This window comes from Zonotrichia albicollis, chromosome 26 (assembly GCF_047830755.1).
Source record: "Zonotrichia albicollis isolate bZonAlb1 chromosome 26, bZonAlb1.hap1, whole genome shotgun sequence".
Classification (NCBI taxonomy): Eukaryota; Metazoa; Chordata; class Aves; order Passeriformes; family Passerellidae; genus Zonotrichia; species Zonotrichia albicollis.
In genome coordinates, this window is record NC_133844.1 from 5,671,237 (window position 1) to 5,694,519 (window position 23,283).

The 23,283-nt window shown below is 60.0% G+C and overlaps 2 protein-coding genes across 4 annotated transcripts; one reads left to right on the forward strand and one right to left on the reverse strand.

Moving 5' to 3' along the window:
* The first annotated feature begins 408 nt into the window (after nt 1–408).
* NUDT18 (nudix hydrolase 18) lies at nt 409–6,975 on the forward strand. Of its 2 annotated transcripts, none has more exons than XM_074559159.1 (4): nt 409–489; nt 3,152–3,312; nt 4,294–4,507; nt 6,346–6,975. In XM_074559159.1, the coding sequence occupies exons 2-4, from the start codon at nt 3,166–3,168 to the stop codon at nt 6,930–6,932; spliced, it is 948 nt and encodes a 315-aa protein (XP_074415260.1). In that variant the 5' UTR covers nt 409–489; nt 3,152–3,165; the 3' UTR covers nt 6,933–6,975. The 2 variants fall into 2 exon arrangements, with proteins under 2 accessions (XP_074415260.1, XP_074415259.1); XM_074559158.1 differs by lacking the exon at nt 409–489 and adding an exon at nt 835–944 and having other exon boundaries at nt 6,346–6,974.
* Nucleotides 6,976–7,537: 562 nt separating this feature from the next.
* FHIP2B (FHF complex subunit HOOK interacting protein 2B) lies at nt 7,538–23,063 on the reverse strand. 2 transcript variants are annotated; one of them, XM_074559181.1, is made up of 17 exons: nt 22,828–23,063; nt 22,640–22,718; nt 18,605–18,774; nt 16,759–16,863; nt 16,557–16,676; nt 15,538–16,083; nt 15,256–15,452; nt 15,071–15,179; nt 14,755–14,831; nt 13,265–13,454; nt 12,429–12,589; nt 12,231–12,350; nt 10,550–10,640; nt 10,293–10,445; nt 9,186–9,326; nt 8,244–8,344; nt 7,538–8,167 (listed from the first exon to the last, which is right to left on the reverse strand). In XM_074559181.1, the coding sequence occupies exons 1-17, from the start codon at nt 22,870–22,872 to the stop codon at nt 8,062–8,064; spliced, it is 2,511 nt and encodes an 836-aa protein (XP_074415282.1). In that variant the 5' UTR covers nt 22,873–23,063; the 3' UTR covers nt 7,538–8,061. The 2 variants fall into 2 exon arrangements, with proteins under 2 accessions (XP_074415282.1, XP_074415281.1); XM_074559180.1 differs by having other exon boundaries at nt 16,557–16,679.
* Between the last annotated feature and the right edge of the window lie 220 nt (nt 23,064–23,283).

Below are 23,283 nucleotides of genomic sequence, written 5' to 3' on the forward strand. Positions count from 1 at the left end.
TTTATTCCCCTCCATCCCAGTGGGGTCAGGGGTGCTCTCTCTTCATTCCCCTCCATCCCACTGGGGTCAGGGGTGCTCCAGTGGCACCGCCAGCATCTGGCTCAGGGTCTCCCTTCACCCCCCTCCATCCCATTGGGGTCAGAGCTGCTCTCCCGCCATCCCTTTGGGGTCAGGGGTGCTCCTTCTTCATCCTCCTCCATCCCCTCCTATCCCATGGGGGTCAGGGACGCTCCGGTGTCCCGGGATAGGGGGAGGTGGCACAGCCGGGGCTGGCACAGGGCACCGCTGCCATGAATGTCACCCACAGCTGGGAACAGCTGGAGCCTGCAGGACCCAGGGTTAGGGATGGATAATGAGATGATTGATTGATTGATTGGCTCCCGCAATTGAAAGATAACTACTGTGGGAATATTAAGGAAAGCTCAGGGCGCTGCTCTGTCCTGTCCGATGGAGGAAAATTACCGAACACCGCCGCGCAATTAGCACGGGGTAATTAATTAACACCTGGCAATGGGCATATGAGCAACTAATTAACACAGGCAATGGGGACTGGGCAATTAATTAACATCGGGCATTGGGCACTGGGCAATTAATTAACATCGCACAATGAGCGCTGGGCAATTAATTAACACCGGGCAATGGGCACGGGGCAATTAATTAACACGGGGCACTGGGTACGGGGCAATTAATTAACACCGGGCAATGAGCACTGGGCAAAGGGCACTGGTCCATGAACAAGAAGCGAGGGGCACCAAGCGATGACCCTCCCGGAATCACCACCGCCTAATTAACTCTGCGCCACGCTCCCAGCGGCCCCTTTAAGTCCAAGTCCCGCCCTATCTGAGTGGCAGCAGCACCAACCAATGAGCGGCGAGCTGCTCCGGCGCGCTGCCCAATAGGCTGCGAGCAGGGGGGCGGGCCCGGCGCGGCGGAGCCCCGGCGCGGTGAGTGCGCGGCGCATGCGCGGTGCGGGGAGGGCGGGGGTCCCGCAGCCCGCCCGCGACCCCCGGAGCCGCCGCTGCCCCCCCCGAGCTCCGGCGCGACCCCCCCCGGGCTCAACGGGGCCCCCCGACCCCCGCCGCACCCTCCCGCTGCCCCCCCGTCCTTCCCGCATCCTCCCGATGCCGCTCGCAGCCCCCCGCACGCCCCTTCCCGCAGCCCCCCGACTCTTCCTGCATCCCACCCATCCTTGGGGCAGCCCCCCGAGCCTTGCTGCGCCCCCCGAGCCTTGCTGGAAGCCCCCCAAAACCGTGCCCGCATTGCAGAGCCCCGAATCTTTATTGCAGCCTCCTTGGAGCACCCTGCAGCCCCCCAAACCTTTACTGTAGCCCCCCAAACCTTTATTGAACCCCCAAACCCATTCCCTCCCTCCACCCTGCAGCCCCCCAAACCCATTCCCTTCCTGCACCCCCCCAAACCGGCACTGCAGCCCCCCGAACCTTTATTGCATCCCCCCAACCCATTTCCTTCCTGCACCCCCCAAACCCTTTCTTTACTGCACCCCTCCAAACCTTTATTGACCCCCCCCTACTCATTTTCTTCCTTCGTCCTGCAGCCCCCCAAACTCTGCCCTTACCGAACCCCCCAAACCCTCACTGAGGCCCCCTAAACCTTCCCTTAATTACACCCAATAGCCCCCCAAACCCTTCCTTTCCTGCACCCTGTAGCCCCCCCAAATTCTTCCTCGTAGCCCCCCAAACCCTTCCTTTACTGCAGCCCGCAAACCCTCATTGCAGCCCCCCCACTCGTTTTCTTCCTGCATCCTGTAGCCCCCCCAAACCCTTCCTTTACTGCAGCCCCCCAAATCCTCATTGCAGCCCCTCCAAACCCTTCCTTGTAGCCCCCCAAACCCTCCCTTAACTGCACCCAATAGCCCCCAAAATCCTCTCCTGTAGCCCCCCCAAACCCTCCCTTAACTGCACCCTGTAACCCCCCAAATCCTCTCCTGCAGCCCCCCCCCAAATATTTCCTCATAGCCCCCCGAGCCCTTCCTTTACTGCAGCCCCCAAATCCTCATTGCAGCCCCCCCAAACCCTCCCCATCGCCCCCCAAGCCCTGGTGCGCCCCCAGCCCCCCCTGCACGCTGCAGCCCAGCTCGCCCCCGTGCCCCCCCCAGCTCGCCCTGCAGCCCCTTCCCCCCTGGGACCCCCGGGACCCCCCCAGCTCCAGCTCCAGCTCCAGCCCCCCCGGCACCCCCCAGCCCAGCGAGCTCTTCTACCCCAGCGCGGGCATCGCCCAGTCCAGCCGCCCGTACCCTCCCAGTGCCGCCCAGTACGGCCACACCTTCCCCACCAGTATCTCCCAGTCCAGCCATCCCATTCCTCCCAGTACCGCCCAGTTCGGTCAGCTCTTCCCTCCCAGTGCCGCCCAGTCCAGCCAGCTTTTCCCCACCAGTATCTCCCAGTCCAGCCATCCCATTCCTCCCAGTACGCCGCAGTCTGGGCTCCCTTTTTCTCGCTACCTCTTCCAGTCCAGCCATCCCATTCCTCCCAGTATATTCCAGTCCAGCCAGCCTTTCCCTCCCAGTATATTCCAGTCCAGCCATCCCATTCCTCCCAGTATATTCCAGTCCAGCCAGCCTTTCCCTCCCAGTATCCTCCAATCCAGCCAGCCTTTCCCTCCCAGTATCTTCCAGCCCGGCCAGCCTTTCCCTCCCAGTAACCACCAGTCCAGCTACCCCTTTCCCCCCAGTATCCTCCAGTCCGGCCACCCGTTTCCCCCCAGTATCCTCCAGTCCAGCCAGCCCTTCACGTCCTTCCTCTTCCCGTGCATCCTGCAGTCCAGCCAGCCCTTCTCGTACCGCAGCCCCCCGCGGCTCCCCAAATCCTGCCAGCTCTTCCCGTGCCCCCCGGCCCAGCCCAGCCAGCCCTTCCCGAGCCGCGCCCCCCCGGGGGTCCCCCAGTCCAGCCAGCCCCTGTCCTACCGCAGCCCCCCGCGCCTGCCCCCCAAACCCTTCCCCGCTTACCCCCAGTCCAGCCGCCCCCTCCCCATTTACGCCCCCCTGCCCATCCCCCAGTCCAGCAGACCCTTCCCCCCATCACCCCAATCTCCGGAGCCCCTCTCTGTGTCCCCCCTGGGCCTGCACCTCTGGGGGGTCCCCTCGCCCCCCCAGGAGCCCGCCCCGCCCTGAGCGGCCCCGCCCCGCCCGCAGGGACCCCCGCCCCGATGGGGGACGCGCCGGTGCCGGAGCTGGAGGCGGTGCTGGATGGAGGCGCCTGGGATGTGGGGGAGACGCTCGGGGGCACCCCCGCTCCCGTCCGCCTGGGCAGGAACGTGTGCTACGTGGTGCTGGCCGTGCTCTTCAACCAGGAGGTGAGGCAGCCCCGCTCCCAGTGCCCCCAGTCCATTCCTCCAGTGCCCCCAGTTCAGCCAGAACATCCCCCCAGTGCTCCCAGTGTCCCCAGTCCATTCCTCCAGTGCCCCCCAGTACAATCAGGACATCCCCCATTGCCCCCAGTCCATCCCCCAGTGCTCCCAGTACAGCCAGGCCATCCCCCAGTGCAGCCAGTGCAGTCAGCACATCCCCTCAGTGCCCTCAATCCATTCCCCCAGTGCCCCCCAGTTCCTCCAGTCCATCCTCCAGTGCTCCCCAGTGCAGTCAGGACATCCCCCAGTGCCTTCCAGTCCACCCCCCAGTGCTCCCAGTACAGCCAGGCCATTCTCCAGTGCCCCCAGTGCAGCCACCCCTTTCTCTCCAGCATCTTTCAGTCCAGCAACCCCGGCACCCCCCAGTACCCCCATTCCATCCCCCTTTCCCCTCGTACCTCATTCCAGCCCCCAATCCCCCCAGGGCCCCAGTACCTCCATTCCAGCCCCCCTTTCCCTCTGTACCCTATTCCAGCCCCCTTTCCCCCCCAGTACCCCCATTCAAGCCCCCTTGCCTCCAGTACCCCAGTCCAGCCCCCACTATCCCCAGTGCAGCCCCCCGTACCCCATTCCATCCCCTGTACCCCCATTCCATCCCTCGTACCCCATTCCATCCCCAGTACCCCCATTCCATCCCTCATACCCCATTCCATCCCTCGTACCCCATTCCATCCCCAGTACCCAATTCCATCCCCTGTACCCCCATTCCATCCCCTGTACCCCCATTCCATCCCCATTTCCCCTGTCCCTGTCCCAGGGCTTGCTGCTGCTGGTGCAGGAGGCCAAGCCCGAATGCCGGGGGCTCTGGTACCTGCCCAGGGGCTCAGTACCCCCATTCCATCCCCAGTACCCCCATTCCATCCCCGGTACCCCCAATACCCCCATTCCAGCCCCGATTCCATCCCCCTTTCCCCTGTCCCTCCCCAGGGCTCGCTGCTGCTGGTGCAGGAGGCCAAGCCCGAGTGCCGCGGGCTCTGGTACCTGCCCGCGGGCCGGGTGGAGCGGGGCGAGCCCATCGTGGCCGCGCTGCGCAGGGAGGTGCGGGAGGAGTCGGGGCTGCTCTGCGAGCCCGAGACGCTGCTGGCGCTGGAGGAGCGCGGCCCCGCCTGGATCCGCTTCTCCTTCCTGGCACGGGCCACAGGTGTGTGCGGGCACGGGGGGCATGGGGGGCACGGGGGGAGCGTCACCAGCTGGCTCCGTGGTGGGTATCAGTGTCCCCAGCTGGCTCCATGATGGAAAGTGGCACTCCCATGGTGGGTATCCCTGTCCTTTGGCACCCTCCATGATGGATATCTGTGTGCCCTGCCAATCTCATGATGGATGTCCCTGTCCCCTGCCAGCCCCCATGATGGCAAGTGGCACTCCCATGATGGGTATTCCTGTCTCCTGCCAGTGTCATGATGGAAAGTGGCACCCCCACGATGGGTATCCCTGTCCCCTGGCACCCCCACGATGGGTATTCCTGTCCCCTGCCAGCCCCATGATGGCAAGTGGCGCTCCCATGATGGGTATTCCTGTCTCCTGCCAGCCCCAGGATGGCAAGTGGCACTCCCATGATGGATATTCCTGTCTCGTGCCAGTGTCATGATGGAAAGTGGCACCCCTGTGATGGGTATCTGTGTCCCCTGGCACCCCTGTGATGGTTATCCCTGTCCCCTGGCACCCCCATGATGGGTATTCCTGTCCCCTGCCAGCCCCAGAATGGCAAGTGGCACCCCTTTGATGAGTATCTGTGTCCCCTGCCAGTTCCATGACGGATGTCCCTGTCCCCTGCCAGCCCTGTGATGGGTATCAGTGTCCCCTGCCAGTCCCGTGATAGGAAGTGCCATCCCCATGATGTTTATCTCTGTCCCCTGCCAGTGTCATGATGGCAAATGGCACCCCCATGATGGGTATCAGTGTCCCCTGCCAGCCTCATGGTGGCAATCAGTGTCCCCTGCCAGCCCCATGATGGGAATTCCTGTCCCCTGCCAGCCCCATGGTGGCAAGTGGCACCCCCATGATGGGTATCAGTGTCCCCTGCTAGTCCCATGATAGGAAGTGCCATCCCTATGATGTTTATCTCTGTCCCCTGCCAGTGTCATGATGGCAAGTGGCACCCCCATGATGGGTATCAGTGTCCCCTGCCAGCCCCATGATGGGAATTCCTGTCCCCTGCCAGCCCCGTGGTGGCAAGTGGCACCCCCATGATGGGCATCAGTGTCCCCTGCCAGCCCCATGATGGGTGTCCCTGTCCCCTGCCAGCCCCATGATGGCAAGTGGCACCCCCATGATGGGCATCAGTGTCCCCTGCCAGCCCCATGGTGGGTATCAGTGTCCCCACCCCTCCTGTGCCCAGGCATCAGTGTCCCCTGCCACCTTCGTGCCAGGCCACCGCTGTCCCCTGCCACCACCCCTCAACCCCCACACAGGACCACCAGTGTCCCCTCTGAGCCCACCTAGGGGGTCTCAATGTCCCACCGGTGTCCCCTCTGAGCCATGGAAATGGGGAGTGGGTTTGGGGGAAAATGCAGAGTAGGGAGTTTGGGGGAAAATAGGGAAAATGGAGATGGAGTTTGGGAGTGTTTGGGGGGAAATGGGGTTTTGGGGGCGTTTGGGGAAAAATAGGGAGTGGGTTTGGGGGAAAATGCAGAGTGGGGTTTTGGGTGTTTAGGGGAAATGGGGAGGGGGTTTGCAGGTGTTTGGGTAAATAGGGAGTGGATTTGGGGATGTTTGGGGGAAAATAGGGAGTGGGGTTTGGGGGAAAAAAGGGAGCGGGTTTCAGGGTGTTTGAGGGAAAATAGGGAGTGCATTTGGGAGTGTTTGGGGGAAAATGGGGAGTGGGATTTTGAGGTGTTTAGGGGAAATGGGGAGTGGGTTTGCAGGTGTTTGGGGTAAACAGGGAGTGGGTTTGGGGGTGTTCGATACCCTCGGTGGTCTCGGTGTCCCCCCAGCCCCTTCCCGCTGTCCCCCCATTCCGTGCCCCCCCTGTGCGCTCAGGTGGGACCCTGAAGACCCTGCAGGACGCTGACTCCGAGTCCCTCCAAGCCACCTGGTGGCGCGGGGACCCGCGCTCGCTGCCGCTGCGCTCCGCGGACATCCTGCCCGTGCTGGAGCTCGCCGCCCGCTACCGCCGCAGCCCCGCGCATCCCCCGACGCTGCCGCGGGAGCTGCCCTGCTCCCCGCTCTGCCTGCGCCTCCTGCTGCCCTTCTGCAACGCCTCGGGCGAGCTGTGGCTGCTGCTGGCCGCCGCCGCCACCCCGCAGCTGCCCGTGGTGGCGTGCGGGACATCGCCGGCCGAGCTGCGAGCGGGGCTGCGGCCGCCGCTGCTGCGGCTGCTGCGGGAGCGCCTGGGCTGGGAGGCGCAGCCCGCGGCTCTGGGGCTGCTGGGGCTGCAGCACAGCCCCGGCGACGCTGGGGACACCGATGGCATCTGCTTCAACGTGCTGCTGAGCGTGGAGCCGGGGGGGCAGCGGGAGCGGCCGCCCGAGCCCCGAGACCCCGCGCTGCGCTGGTGGCCGGTGCGGGAGGAGCTGCGGGGCCGCGTCCTGCAGAGGATCCGGGCAGCCGTGCCCGTGCGCAGTTAGGGATGGAGAGACGGGAATTGGGGTTGGGGGGCTCGGAGGGGCAAAGGGGGGGCCCAGGGATGTGCTGGATGGGGGTGCTGGGAGCAGAAATAAAATAAAGTAAAATAAAATAAAATAAAATAAAATAAAATAAAATAAAATAAAATAAAATAAAATAAAATAAAATAAAATAAAATAAAGTAAAACAAAATAGACCCGGCTGCTGCTGCTGATTCTGTGTCCGGGCTGTGGTGGGGAGTGGGGTTTGGGGGGGAATGGGGATGGGGTTTGGGCGTTTTGGGAGAAAATGGGGAGTGGGTTTGGGGGAAATGGGGAATGGGTTTTGAGGATGTTTGGAGGAAATGGGGAGTGGTTTGGGGGTGTTTGGAAGAAAATGGGGAGTAGGTTTTGGGATGTTTGGGGGAAATGGGGAATGGGGTCTGGGGGAAAATGCAGAGTGGGGGTTTGGGGATGTTTGGGGGAAAATGGAGAGTGGGTTTGGGAGTTTTTGGGGGAAATGGAGAATGAGGTTTGGGGTATTTGGGGGAAATGGAGAATGGAGTTTTGGGGTGTTTGGGGGAAATGGAGAATGGAGTTTTGGGGTGTTTGGGAAGGCACACAGGCGCTGGTGCTGAGTCACAGCTTTACTGGAGCAGAGTCCCATCACCCTGGGGAGGGGCTTTGCGGGGTCTGGGGGGGGGACAGTCCCCCACCAGAGCACACACACGTGTCACACACACACAGAGAGACATGTCACACATGTCACACATGTCACGCATGTCACACATGTCACACATGTCACACTCCCCCTGCCACAGCGCCAGGGGGCAGGGGACACTCGAGTCCTTGCAGCTGAGCTTGGGGGGCTCCGTCCCACACACCCCATTCATTATTGCCTAAAAATTCCCTGTGGAGCCTTGTGAGGAGCAGCAACCACCACCCAGGAGGAGCCACAGCAGCCACAGCCCCGCACCCAGCACGGGGACGTGGCCACACCTCGGGGCTGGCCAAGGTGACAGCGAAGGACTCATCCTCCTCATCCTCATCCTCCTGCCGGCTCCTTCCCGCGGAGCCACGGCCACTCCTGGCTCCTGCAGGGCCACCGGGACGTGGGCAGGGCCACCACAAGAGGGGGAGCTCGGGGAGGGGCTCAGGGCGGCCCCTCGGGTGGCCCCTTGACCAGGGCGATGGCCGCCAGCTCCTTGCAGAACTCCTCCAGCACCACCACGGCCTTGAGCAGCACGGCGTGATCCATCCTGCGGGGACACCGCTGACTGAGGGGCTCTGTGGGGCACGACCCCTCCCCAAAAAGGGCGTTTTGGGGGCACTCACTGCTCGCCTGGCACCAGCCCCAGGAGCTGCCGGCGCACCAGGAGCAGCTTGGCCCTGGCGTGGGGCACGCGCTGCAGCCGCTGCATCAGCTCCCCGATCACCTGCGGAGGGAGCAGAGCATCACCCACTGGGAGAAGCTGTCTGAAATGTCCCTCATTTCCTCACCAGGGTCACTGGGGAGTGTCACAGACATTTTTTTTTCATTAAAAATATTTCCTTAAGGTTTTTTCTTCCTGAGAAGCCAAAGGGTTTCAGGAACAAAATGAAAGCAATGGTTATCTGCTGCTGTGGGATGCAACAGGTGCATCTGGGATTGGCTCATCTTGGATGTTTGTAATTAATGGCCAATCCCAGCCCAGTTAGCTTGGACTCTCTGTACGAGACACAAACCTTTATTATTCATTCCTTTCTATTCTTAGCTTTGCCAGCCTTCTGAGATGAAACTTTTCCTTCAATTCTTTTTAGTATAGTGTTAATGTAATATATTTCTACGTTTGGTAGCTCTTTCTCTCTCTCTTTTCTCTCTCTTTCTCTCTCCCTTAATCCCACTATCTCATTTTGCTGTGGTCACTCAATAAAGTTGCATTTCTTTTGATTATCACTGCAAATCCCCTTGTACCGTGTTGGTTCTTTTGCACCCTGAGGTCACCCCACAAACCATCACAAACCCTGTTCATAAGGACAGATTGTGACACTCTCTCTCTCTTTTTTTCTCTCTCTTCCTCCATCTTTTTCTCCCTCTTAATCCCTCTATCACATTTTCCCGTGGTCACTCAATAAAGGTGCATTTGTTTGGATTATCACTGCAAACCCCCTTGTACCGTGTGGGTTTTTTGCACCCTGAGATCAATCCACGAACCATCACGAACACCAGAGAATGTCCCCGTGTCCCCATGTCCCCATGTCCCCGTGTCCCCATGCCCCCCAGGGTGACACCATTACCCTGACAAGGACGGAGAAGAGCGAGCGGCAGCCGGGGGCCAGGCTCAGGTAGGGGTCCAGCAGGTACTCGTGCAGGTGGGGGTGAGGGAAGGCGGCCAGCTGGGACAGCACCGAGGTCACCTGCAGGTTCAGGCTGTAGGGCTGGGATGGGGGGGACACTCAGCACCTTGGGTGACCCCCCAACATCCCCTCATCCCCACCAAAGGTGATGCTTTTGGGCACCTTGGCCATGATGGGGGTCCTGGGGGGGCACAGGGCTGGGACAGGGAAGGACACTCAGGACCTTGGGTGACCCCCCAGCCTCCCCTCATCCCCACCAAGCTGATGCTTTTGGGCACTTTGTCCATGATGGGGGGACTCAGGGGGGTGTAGGGCTGGGATAGGGGGACACTCAGGACCTTGGGTGACTCCCCCATCCCCTCATTCTGAGCTCATCCCAACCAAGCTGATGCTTTTGGGTGCTTTGTGCCCATGATGGGGGTCCTGGGGGGGCACAGGGCTGGGATAGGGAGGGACACTGAGGACCTTGGGTGACTCCCCCATCCCCTCATTCTGAGCCCATCCCAACCAAGCTGATGCTTTTGGGTGCTTTGTCCCCATGATGGGGGTCCTGGGGGGCACAGGGCTAGGATGGGGGGGACATTCAGCACTTTGGGTGATCCCCCAGCCTCCCCTCATCCCCACCAAGGTGATGCTTTTGGGCACTTTGTCCCTTAGAGGGGCACAGGGGGATGTAGGACTGGGATGGAGGGGACACTCAGGATCTTGGGTGACCCCCCAGCCTCCCCTCATCCCCACCAAGGTGATGCTTTTGGGCACCTTGGCCATGATGGGGGTCATGGGGGGCACAGGGGGGTGTAGGGCTGACCCCCCCACATCCCCTCATTCTGAGCCCATCCCCACCAAGCTGACGATTTTGGCCATTTTATCCATTATGGGAGTCGTGGGGGGCACAGGGGGGTGTAGGGCTGGGATGGGGGGGACACTCAGCACCTTGGGTGACCCCCCAGCATCCCCTCATCTCCACCAAGGTGATGCTTTTGGCTACTTTGTCCCCATGATGGGGGTCCTGGGGGGCTCAGGGGGCACCCAGGTGTACCCCAGTACCTGATCCAGGATCCGGCTCATCCTGTCAAACAGCACCTTGAGGAAATGTCCCTCGTAAAACACCACCCCGGGGTGACAGCAGTGACACGAGTCCAGGGGCCGGGGGCACGAGGGCCACCCCCACGGGGCAGCGTTGGCACGGCACGCCTGCACCTGCCCGGGGGTGACAGCAGGTGAGAGCCAGGCTGGGGACACCCCTGGGCACCCAGCATGGCACCCACCATGGCACCCACCATGGCACCCAGCATGGCACCCACCATGGCCAGGGCGTCGTGCACGTAGGTGTCGTATCCGCCCTCCTCCATGCACGACGAGGTCTTGGCCTCCTCAGGGACCAGGCACAGGAAGCTGGAAGAAAAGGGAGGAGAGGATGGGTGTTGGGGAAAATGGAACAGGATTATAAATGTGATTGCCTGACAAAAGATTTTGAGAATATGGAAACTATAAGTGAGATTGAAATGAAAGCAAGCTTTGTTACTGAATAACTGGAAAACAATGGTGTGGCTGGCTGAAGGTGATCCCCTTTTGATGGAACAACACCCTCTGCTTGCAGACAGCTCCAAGGGTCAGAGCAGACCCTACAGCTTGGCAGAAGGGGCCAAAGAGGAGATTTTAGGGTTTAAAATGTAACACAGGATGGTAATGTAATGATTCTTATAGTCTGTATGGAAATGCTGTAGGATTTGTATCTTGTACTGGATTGGTTAGTGAGAATTGGAATATTCAACACAGAAGATTTATTGTATTGGAATGGGAACCTCGCTCTCTTATCCCTTTTACTCCTCTTACACTTTTTACTCTCTTATGCTTATACTCTCTTACCCTTTTACTTTCTTACCCTCTCATCCTCTCTCCCCCTCTCCTCTCTCAGCCTGCTCTGAGCTGTGCCTGGCAGCTCCCAGCAGGGCCCTGCACCCAAGCCCTTTGCAATAAACCCCAAATTCCATGACCAGAAGAAGATTTATTGTATTGTAACAGGAACCTTGCCCTCTGATCCTCTCTTTTACTCTCTCATTCTCTCTTTACCACACTCTTGCCTTCTCTCTCTTTATCTCTCTCTCCCTCTTTGGGGCCTGCTCTGAGCTGTGGCTGCAGCTCCAAACAAGGCCCCTGCACCCAGGCCCTTTGCAATAAACCCCGAATTCCATGACCAGAAGAAGATTTATTGTATTTTAACGGGAACCTTGCTCTCTCATTGTGTTTGCCACTCTCTTTAGCTCTCTTTCTCTCTCTCGGGCCTGCTCTGGGCTGTGCCTGGTAGCTCCAAACAAGGCCCCTGCACCCAGGCCCTTTGCAATAAACCCCAAGTTCCATGACCAGAAGAGGATTTATTGTATTGCAATGGGAACTTTTCTCTCTCATCCTCTTTACCTCTCTCTTTACCTCTCTTTCTCTCTCTCGGGCCTGCTCTGAGCCGTGCCTGGCAGCTCCCAGCAGGGCCCTGCACCCAAGCCCTTTGCAATAACCCCCAAATTCCATGACCAGAAGATTTATTGTATTGTAACAGGAACCTTGCCCTCTGATCCCCTCTTTTACTCTCTCATTCTCTCTTTACCACACTCTTTCCTTCTCTCTCTTTATCTCTTTCTCCCTCTTTGGGGCCTGCTCTGAGCTGTGGCTGCAGCTCCAAACAAGGCCCCTGCATCCAGGCCCTTTGCAATAAACCCCAAATTCCACGTCCAGAAGAGGATTTATTGTATTTTAACGGGAACCTTGCTCTCTCATTGTGTTTGCCACTCTCTTTACCTCTCTTTCTGGCCTGCTCTGAGCTGTGGCTGCAGCTCCCAGCAGGGCCCTTTGCAATAACCCTAAATTCCACCACCTGCCTTCAGAGATCTCTCATCTCCATCCATCCCAATCATCCTACCCCCTGACACTCCTACAGATGGGGAGGGGGATGCAGGCCCCCATTGCAGCCCAGCCCCTCCAAACCCCTACCTGCTCACCACCTCGCTCACTCGCTCCTTCCCCGATGGGGTCGATGCTGGTGAAGGACTTTTTGTCACCCCAAAGCTGTCAGGGAATCCATCGGTGAAATAGGGATCCTCCTCCAGCTCCCTGGGTGGGGTCAGCATTAGGGGGGTGGGCAGTGGGTGGGGGGCACCCCCTGACCCTGCCCAGCCCCCCCTTGCTCACAGCCCGTCCTCCTCAGGGTCCGTCTCGGGGGGCCCGCGCTCCTCGGCGCCGCGCTGCAGGTACGCCCTGGCCTCCAGGTTCCTCAGCACCAGGTTGTGAGCCACGTGCTCGTGGGGCTTCCTCAGCAGCTCCTCGAAGAGCCTCAGGCTGGCCAGGCTGATCTGGGGTGGCAGTGCCAGGGTCAGAGCCCTGCAGGCTGGCCAGGCTGATCTGGGCACAGCCAGCATGGTCAGAGCCCTGGCAGACTGATCTGGGCACGGCCAGAAGGGTCAGACAGACCCCTGCAGGCTGGCCTGGCTGATCTGGGGTGCAGTGCCAGGGTCAGACCCCTGCAGGCTGGCCTGGCTGATCTGGGGTGGCAGTGCCAGGGTCAGAGCCCTGCAGGCTGGCCAGGCCGATCTGGGCACTGCCAGAATGGTCAGAGCCCTGGCAGACTGATCTGGGCACGGCCAGAAGGGTCAGACAGACCCCTGCAGGCTGGCCTGGCTGATGTGGGCACAGCCAGCAGGGTCAGAGCCCTGGCCAGGCTGATCTGGGCACTGCCAGCAGGGTCAGAGCCCTGGCAGGCTGGCCTGGCTGATCTGGGATGGCAGTGCCAGGGTCAGAGCCCGGCAGGCTGGCCAGGCTGATCTGGGGTGGCAGTGCCAGGGTCAGAGCCTTGCAGGCTGGCCAGGCTGATGTGGGCACTGCCAGCAGGGTCAGAGCCCTGGCCAGGCTGATGTGGGCACTGCCAGCAGGGTCAGACCCCCTGGCAGGCTGGCCAGGCTGATCTGGGCACGGCCAGCATGGTCAGAACCCTGGCACTGCCCACCCCTGCCCCGCCCAGGTGGGCTCACCTCGTCGCTCAGGTGGTCGCAGCGCTCGATGAGCTGCGCCCTCAGGGCATGGGCGGCGTCCCCGGGGGTCTCGGGGTGCCGGTGGGGCCCCAGCAGGAACAGGACCAGGCGGTGGAGCAGGGCAGGAGAGCGGAGCTGCCTCACCGTGCCCGTCAGCACAGCCGTGGCGCCCAGCACGGCCAGCTCCGACCTGCGGGGTGGCACAGGGGGTTTGACAGGGAAATGGGGGAACCCCCTCATTCCTAGCTGTGAGGGGACCCTGAGGAGCAGAACACCCCAGCTGGGGTCAGAACACCCCAGGGAAAAAGGGGAACTCCTCCGTTCCTGGCTCTGAGGGGACCCTGAGGAGCAGAACGCCCCAGCTGGGGAAGCGGGGGGCTGTCCAGGGAAAAAGGGGAACCCCCATTCCTGGCTCCTGAGGAGCAGAACATCCCACTTTGGGTTGGGATGTTTGTCCAAGGAAAAAGGGGAACCCTTCCTGCTCCTGGCTCTGAGAGGGTCCCTGCTCCAGCTGGGGTCGGGGTGTTTGTCCAGGAATAAAGGGGAAACCTCCCCATTCCTGGCTCTGAGGGGACCCTGAGGAGCAGAACGCCCCAGCTGGGGTTGGGGAAAGGGGAACACCCCCATTCCTGGCTCCTAGAGGGTTCTGAGGAGGAGAATCCCCCAGCTGGGGTCAGGGTGGTCGTCCAGGTAAAAGGGGGAACCCCCCTGCTCCTGGCTCTGAGGAGAAAAATGCCATAGCTGGGGTTGGGGTGGATGTCCAGGGAAAAGGGGGAACCCCTTCACTCCTGGCTCTGAGGGGACCCTGAGGAGCAGAACCCCCCAGCTGGGGCCAAGGTGGTTGTTCACAGAAAAAGGGGGAACCTCTCTGCTCCTGCCTCCTGAGGAGCAGAACCCCCCAGCTAGGACTGGGGTAGATGTCCAGGCAAAAAGGGGGATCCCCCTGCCCCTGGCTTCCAGGGGATCCTGAGGAGCAGAACCAGCTGGGGTCAGAGTGGTTGTCCAGGGAAAATGGGAGAACCCCCCATTCCTGGCTCTGAGGGGGTCCTGACCCAGCTGGGGTCGGGGTGGTTGTCCAGGGAAAAGGGGGAACCCCCATTCCTGGCTCTGAGGAGCAGAAAGCCCCAGCTGGGGTTGGGGTGGTTGTCCAGGGAAAAGGGGGAACCCCTTCACTCCTGGCTCTGAGGGGACCCTGAGGAGCAGAACCCCCCAGCTGGGACTGGGGTAGATGTCAGGGAAAAAGGGGGATCCCCCTGCCCCTGGCTTCCAGGGGATCCTGAGGAGCAGAACCAGCTGGGGTCAGAGTGGTTGTCCAGGGAAAATGGGGAACCCATCCATTCCTGGCTCTGAGGGGGTCCTGACCCAGCTGGGGTTGGGGTGGTTGTCCAGGGAAAAGGGAGAACCCCTCCACTCCTGAGGGGGTTCTGAGGAGCAGAACACCCCAGCTGGGGTCAGGGAAAGGGGAACCCCCCATTCCTGGGGTCACTCACATCTGCAGGAGCTGCGGCTGCAGGGTGCCCTGCAAGAACTTCTCCTCCACGGCCTGGCTGATGGCATCGGCCACGAGCTGGGGGGGGAAGAAAGGGGCTGAGAGTGGGGACCCCCCCAGGACAAAGCACAGCCTTAAATTGCACCCCAGGAGGTTTGGGTGGCATTAGGAAGAATTTCTCCACAGGAAGGGTGTGAGAATGGGGCTGCCCAGGAAGTGATGGTGTCACCATCCCCATCCCTGGAGGTGGCACTCGGTGACAAAGTGGGGATCAGGCCCCAATTAACTCCCAGATTAATGAACGCCGTGCTTCTCACCGGGTGGGCACCCATCACCAGCTCATCCAGGAAATCCAGCCAGCCCAGGAACTCTGCCAGGCTCTCCTTGCCCGGGAACCCCCCGTCCCCAGCGCCGTCCCCCTGCGACCTGCATGGCACAGAGAGCGCGCGGCTGTGACACCGCCTGGCTGGCACCTGGCACCCCCAGCCTGGCACCCCCTCACCTCCAGCTGGCCCTGTCCATGCCGAGGACATCAGCAGGGTCGGTGCCAGCGGGCACGGCGCTGTAGAGGTCGCAGAGGTGCCCCACGAGCAGCTGGCACAGGGCAGTGCCCCGTGCCAGGCAGCTGGCAGCCGCCTCCTGGGACAGCCCCGCCAGCAGCAGCACGTTCTCCCGAGCCTTCAGCGCCACCCGGCTCTTCTGCGAGGAAGAGGAGGAGGGCACGGGGGTGGCCACAGGCCTGGCAGTGCCCTCTGTCCCCGAGGTGCCACCCCTGAGGCCGTACCTTGCTCCTGCACAGTGCCACCAGGCAGGTGACGAGGTTGCTGTCCCTGCGTGCCGGGGAGGGCTGGGCAGGAGGGGAGGTGGCATCGGTGCCCGAGGGATGCTCCAAATTCTCTTTCCTGGGCATGGAGCTGGCAGAGGTGCCCAGAGGATGCTCCAAACCCTCTGCCCTGGGCATGGAGCTGGCAGTGGTGCCCAGGGGATGCTCCAAACGCTCAGAACTGGCAGTGGTACCTGGAGGATGCTCCAAATTCTCTTTCCTGGGCATGGAGCTGGCAGAGGTGCCCGGGGGATGCTCCAAACCCTCTGCCCTGTGGGTGGAGTTGGCAGAGGTGCCTGAAGGATGCTCCAAACCCTCTGCCCTGGGCATTGAGCTGGCAGCAGTGCCCAGAGGGTGCTCCAAACTCTGTGTCCTAGGGGTAGAAACATCAGTGGTGCCTGGGGCAGGCTCCAAACACTCGGAGTTGGCAGCGGTGCCTGGGGGATGCTCCAAACCCTCTGTCCTGGGGCTCTCCGGGGCTCTCCTCCCATTCAGGACGCCCTTTCCCTGGAGAGGAAGAGAAGCAGCAAAGCATTGCAGGCATCACCTTCCTCCTCCTCCTCCTCACCCCAAGGGGCTTTATGGCAGGGAGGAGGCTGCAAAGGGGGTCCCCAATGGGGGGAGCCCAAACCCCATTGGGGACCCCACACCATCCCACCTGCAGGATGTGGGGCAGCATCCTGCTAGAGCCCAAACCCCACAGGTGACCCCACAGAGTCCCACCTGCAGGATGTGGGGCAGCAGGCTGGGATCCTGCTGGAGCTCAAACCCCACAGTGTCCCACCTGCAGGACGTGGAGCAGCAGGCTGGGAGCCCAAACCCCATTGGTGACCCCACACCATCCCACCTGCAGGATGTGGGGCAGCAGGCTGGGATCCTGGTGCCCAAACCCCACAGGTGACCCCACAGTGTCCCACCTGCAGGACGTGGGGCAGCAGGCTGGGAGCCCAAATTCCATTGGGGACCCCACAGCGTCCCACCTGCAGGATGTGGGGCAGCAGGCCGGGATCCTGCTGGATCTTGGAGCAGAGCACGGCGGTGAACTGCAGCTCCTCCCTCTCAGTGCCGGAGCCCAGGCGGTCCCCGCTGAGCTGGAGCAGCTTCTGGGGAGCAGGGAGGGCATGTGGGGGTGCTGGAGGTGTCACCGCGGGTGTCACCCCTCGGGGACAGGTGGCAGCTCACCTGCACGGGCCGGTGCACGTTGAGGTAGTGCAGGAGCGGGTGCTGCAGCTGCCCCAGCAGGCGGCTGAAGAAGAGCAGGACCTGCTGCCTCATGCCAGGGGGGTACTGGGACAGGGACAGGGGACAGCCATCAGCCACATCCCTGGTGTCCCCCTCGTTGTAGTGTGTTGTAATGTCCTGTTTTAGACTTCCGGGTCCCGGGTCCCTTCCCAGGTGTGCCAATACCGGTCTCCCATCCCCCCTCGCCCCTTGCTGAGTGAGCCCTGTCAATCAGGCTTAACATTCCAGCAAAGGCGTCGTGTGGTTGGTCGAGTTCAAAGGATGCCCCTCAGGCCCAGAGGCCATTGGCCTGGCTAGGTGTCCCTCGTCCCTTGAGACCCCGCCCCCCCCACCTGGTTGGTGGCTCACCTGTCCCCTCCCCTCCCCCTGAGCTTCAAAGGTGAAGCACGCCATGTGCTCTCCATTCTGTTGGAGCTCTTCCCAAGACTCAGACCTCTGTAACCATGGAATAAACCACTGCATATAACCCTCCAGCAGAATCCCTCCTTTTTTCTCTTCACCTTCGCCTGAAGCCTCTTCCTGAGGTAAATGGAGTCCCTAACAAGCCTGGACTTGTTTGGTGCTCAGCTGAAACCATCAGCAAGCTAAAGGTGTCTCTGGGGTGATGCTGCCTTTGGCCCAGCAGCGAGGGTCAGACTGGCCCAGGCACAATCTAACTGGTAATACTGGGATTCATATTCCAATACCCCTAAATCACCCCAAACAATCCCCCAGATCCCTTTAAACGTGGCATTCACCTTCTCTGGAAAAATCCCTTCACCCAGGATTCTTCTCCTGAGAAGCCTCAGAGAAAAAGGAAAACAATTCTGATCTCATTTGCTTCTCCTTTGTCTTACTCATGTGGAATGTGTTTGGAGATTGTTTACCCACAGGTGATTGTTTCATTGGGTTCTGCTGTGAGTTGTTTTGTGTTTGTTTTATGTGTTTATCTTCTTGGTTATTTTGACTCATTAGCCAATCAAGGCCAAGCTGTTTCGGGACTCCGGAAAGAGTCTGGCACACAGATATTTTAAAAATAAAAAGAAATAAAAATAAGCATAAACAATAAAAAGAGTCAGGCACACATATTTTTAAAATAAATAAAAATACAAATAAAAAATAAAACTAAAAACAAAAATTAAAAATAAAAATAAAAATTAAAAATAAAAATTAAATTAAAAATTAAAAAAAAGTTTAAAAAAATCTGCTACTGGCTTTGCAGGATGAAGTGCCAGGTGTGGAAAAAAAGGAAATATTGGCCAAATATTTAAGAAATAGAACAGCTTTGCTATCCTTTTACTGCTATTAATAGCAACAAGGCCCCTAGAAATTGATTTTTATTCAAATAGAGGTGGAAACATGCTGGTCCTTTCGCATCCAGGAGGATTTGAGGTTTTGGGGTGCTGGGAAATGGGAAATAATCCCCCAGATGTTTTTATTTTTATTTTTTAAATGCCTGTTTTAATTTTAATTTTAATTTTTAAACTATCTGTGCGCCAGATAAAAACCCTTCCTGTGCAAGCAGGGATGTGCTGATGTGCAAGCCCCCGGAAAGGATGCCAGTGGGGAACCTGAGAACCCCAAGACCCTCCCAAAAAAAGCCAAATTTTCCCTCAGAAAACCCCAATTTTCCCCCAAAAAAAGGCCAATTTTCCCCAAAAAAAACCCCAAGCCCTCTGACCACCTCCCACTTCACAAACTGGAAAAATGCTCCAAAATTCAAATTATTGAGGGGCAGCAGGTACAGCAGCTGGGCAAGGCCGCGGGTTCGGCCTCTCCCGAGGATTTTCCCGATTCCCGGGCTCACCTCTGCCTTTCCCAGCGTTGCCAGAGTTTCCAGCAGTTTGTGCTGCAGCAGGAACTCGAGGCACGGCCCCGTGTCCCCCGGCGGGCGCTGCCGCTCCTCGTGCACCAGGATGTCCAACATCTGCCGCAGGCGCCACGGGATGTCCGTCTGTCGCGCCGGGACGCTCTCATCTGCGGGGTTTGGGGATTTGGGATTGGGGATTCAGGGGTTTGGGATCAGAGGTTTGGGATCTGGGGATCGGGGGTTTGGGGATTCAGAGATTAGGGGATTTGAGGGAATTGGGGGTCCAACATCTGCCGCAGGCGCCATGGGATGTCCGTCTGTCGCGCTGGGACGCTCTCGTCTGTGGGGTTTGGGGGTTTAGGATTTGGGATTCGGGGGATTGGGGGTTTGGGGATTTGGGGATTCAGGGATCTGGGAGTTCAGGGATACTGGGGTTCAGGTATCTGGGATTAGGGGATTGGAGGATTTGGGGGTCCACATCTGCCGCAGGCACCACGGGATGTCCGTCTGTCGCGCTGGGACGCTCTCGTCTGCAGGGTTTGGGGATTTGGGATTGGGGGATTCAGGGGTTCAGGGGTTTGGGGATCAGGGATTTGAGGATCAGGGATTGGGGGACTGGGGATTCAGGGATTCAGGGATACCAGGATTCAGAGATCAAGGATTCAAGGATCCAGGGATCCGAGGGTTCAGGGATTCAGGGATTCAGGGATCAGAGATTATGGGGTTCAGTGATTCGGGGATTTGGGGATTCAGAGATCAGGGATTCAGGGATGTGGGAATTCAGGGATACTGGGGTTCAGGTATCTGGGATTAGGGGATTGGGGGATTTGGGGGTGCAACATCTATCGCAGGCGCCACGGGATGTCCGTCTGTCATGCTGGGACGCTCTCGTCTATGGGGTTTGGGGATTTGGGATTGGGGGATTCAGGGGTTCAGGGGTTTGGGGATTCAGAGATCAGGGATTCAGGGATCTGGGAATTCAGGGATACCGGGGTTCAGGTATCTGGGATTAGGGGATTGGAGAATTTGGGGGTCCACATCTGCTGCAGGCGCCACGGGATGTCCGTCTGTCGCGCTGGGACACTGTCGTCTGTGGGGTTTGGGGGTTTAGGATTTGGGATTCGGGGGATTGGGGGTTTGGGGATTTGGGATCAGAGGTTTGGGATATGGGGATCGGGGGTTTGGGTCTTCAGAGATCAGGTATCTGGGATTGGGGGATTTGGGGGTCCAACATCTGCTGCAGGCGCCACAAGATGTCCATTTATCGTGCTGGGACGCTCTTGTCTGCGGGGTTTGGGGATTTGGGATCTGGGATCAGAGACTGGGGATTTGGTAATTCAGGGGTTCAGGGATCTGGGGATTTGGTAATTCAGGGGGTCAGGGATCTGGGATTTGGGATTGGGGGATTTGGGGGTCCACATCTGCTGCAGGCGCCACAGGATGTCCGTCTGTCGCGCTGGGACGCTCTTGTCTGCGGGGATCAGGGGTTTAGGATTTGGGATTCGGGGGATTGGGGGTTTGGGGATTTGGGATCAGAGGTTTGGGATATGGGGATTGGGGGTTTGGGGATTCAGAGATTAGGGGATTTGAGGGAATTGGGGGTCCAACATCTGCCGCAGGCACCACAGGATGTCCGTCTGTCGCGCCAGAACGCTCTCGTCTGCGGGGATCGGGGAGTTGGGATTGGGGGTTTGGGATTTGGGGATTCAGGGGTTTGGGGATTCAGAGATCAGGGATTCAGGGATCTGGGAATTCAGGGATACTGGGGTTCAGGTATCTGGGATTAGGGGATTGGGGGATTTGGGGGTCCACATCTGCTGCAGGCGCCACGGGATGTCCGTCTGTCGTGCCGGGACGCTCTTGTCTGCGGGGATCAGGGGTTTAGGATTTGGGATTCGGGGGATTGGGGGTTTGGGGATTTGGGATCAGAGGTTTGGGATATGGGGATCGGGGGTTTGGGGATTCAGAGATCAGGTATCTGGGATTGGGGGATTTGGGGGTCCCACATCTGCCGCAGGCACCACAGGATGTCCGTCTGTCGTGCTGGGACGCTCTTGTCTGCGGGGTTTGGGGATTTGGGATCTGGGATCAGAGACTGGGGATTTGGGAATTCAGGTGTTCAGGGATCTGGGGATTTGGTAATTCAGGGGGTCAGGGATCTGGAATTTGGGACTGAGGGATTTGGGGGTCCAACATCTGCCGCAAGCATCATGGGATGTCTGTCTGTCATGCCGGGATGCTCTCGTCTGTGAGCATCAGGGATCAGGGATTGGGGCCCAGGGATTTGGGATTTGGGGATCAGGGATTCAGGAGTTCAGGGATCTGGGAATTCAGGGATTCAGGAGTTCAGGCATTTGGGAATTCAGAGATTCGGGGATACTGGGATTCAGGGATTTGGGGATTCAAGGATCCAGGAATCCGGGGGTTCAGGATCCCCAAATCACCAAACCCCTGAATCCCTGATCTCTGAATCCCCAAATCTGCAAATCCCTGAATCCCTGAATCTCCAAATCCCTGAATCCCTGAATCTCCAAATCCCTGAATCCCTAAATACCCAGATCCCTGAACCCCTGAATCCCAGTATTCCCAAATCCCAGATCCCTGAACCCCCTGAATCCCTGAACGCCTCAGGGATTTGGGGATCCAGGGGTACAGGGATACCAGAATTCAGGGGTTCAGGGTTCAGAGATTCAGGGATTTGGGAATTCAGGGATTCAGGGGTTCAGGGATTTGGGGATTCAGGGGTTATGGGATACTAGGATTCAGAGATCAGGGATTCAAGGATCCAGGGATGTGGGGGTTCAGGGATTCAGGGGTTTGGTGATTTGGGGATTTGGGATCCAGGTACCCAGGGATCCAGAGGTTCAGGGATTTGGGGATCAGGGATTCAGGGGTCTGGGAATTCAGGGATTTGGGGGATTCAGGAATTCGATGATCCAGGGAGTTGGGGATTTGGGGATCCGGGGATTCAGAGATTCAGGGATCCAGGATTCATGGATTCACGGATTCAAGGGTTGTGTGTTCCCCTGTTCACAGGGGGGCTGCAACGGCGCCCCCCGGGCACAGCAGCAGGAGGGATGCCCCGCTGAGGTGCCAGCCGTGCCTGCGGGGTTCTGCCAGGGCTTTTCCCCGATCCGTGCCATCCCTAAATCCTGCTCCTCCGGAACGGGAACAACGCTAGATGGCAATGTGAGGATGGAGCAGCCGCTTCCGCTCCGGCCTAGGACGCTGCCGGACATCCCGCTCCTCCCCCGGTGGGCACCGGAGACCCCCGGGCAGAGCGGGCACCGGGATCCGCCGGGAACTGGGGCCGGAGCGCTCCCGGGGTTACCGGAGGGACGAGTCCCATCCTGTGTTAGGAGTGTCCCAGCCTGTGCCGGGAGTGTCCCTGTGCCGGGAGTGTCCCTGTGCCGGGAGTGTCCCCAGCCACCCCAAACCCTCCGTGCCGACCCCAACGCGCTGCCCGGGGGCCTCAGGGGGGCTGTGCAGGGAGAGACTCCCGTGTGGGTAAATCCTGCCGGGATTTGGGAAGGGGGTCCCGTCCCCGTTCCCACGTGCCAGGGCAGCCACAGCGCAGCGGGGTCCTGTGCCAGGGCACGGGGTGCCATGGCAGGGTGCAGGGATTTGTCCCAGGACACGGGGTCCTGTCCCGGGACATGTCCCGTGCCCCAGCATCATTCCTAGGCCGGGGACCCCGTTTAGGACACAGGGACCCTCTCCAAAGACCCTTCCCAGGATATGGGATCGTGTCCCAGGGAATGGGGTCCCCTATTAGAGCACTGCCACCCCCCCTCCTTGGGCACAGAGACCTCATTCCCGTTTTTAGGACACCCTATTTTCGGATATAAGACCTCTCTCAGAACACGACAACTCTGCTCCCACACCACAAGGACTTTATTGGCACCTGAGACCCCATCCCGGGGAAAAAAGACCCCACCCCGGGAAACACGGACCTGATCCCGGGAAACACGGAGCCCATCCCGGGACAAAAGCCCCCCAAGCCCGGGGCACCGGGACCCGCGCCCCACTCACCTGTGGCCTCCAGGTAGTAGCCGGTGATGCCGGTCCAGTGCTCGGTGAAGGCTTCCAGCAGGTCCACGCTGGGCTCCCGCTGCTCACACCGGGATCGGGGTCAGGGAGGCACAGAACCCCCATTCCCGGTCCCATTCCCGATCCCATTCCCGGTCCCGTTCCTGCCGCGTCCCCCCGGCCCCGCTCACCGTCTCCACCGCCTGCTGCAGCAGCGCTCCCAGCCGGCTGAGCATGGCTGGGACCCCCGGCCCGGCCCCGGCCCCGCTCCCGGCCCCGTTCCGGCCCCGCCGCTCCCGCCCCGCCCGGCCCCGCCCGGCCGGTCCCGCCCCCGGCGGCTCCGCTGCCGCTCCCGGCGGGATGGGCCGGGCTGGCGGCGGGAAGGGCGGGGGACGGAGGGGTTGGGAAGGTGGCGCTGCCCTAAAAGTGCTCCGCGGGCGGGTCTGGGTGGGGATGGACCCGGGGCATGGGGTGGGAACAAACCCCACACTCCGGGGCGGGGGCATCAACCCACCCCAGGTGGACCCCACAAACTCCTTGCGCCAAGATCAGGATACCCTCCACTATCTCCTTCACTGGGATCGGGACTGACCCCACAAACCCCTTCACCGGGATCAGGATCCCTCCCAAAAACTCCTTCTTTGGGA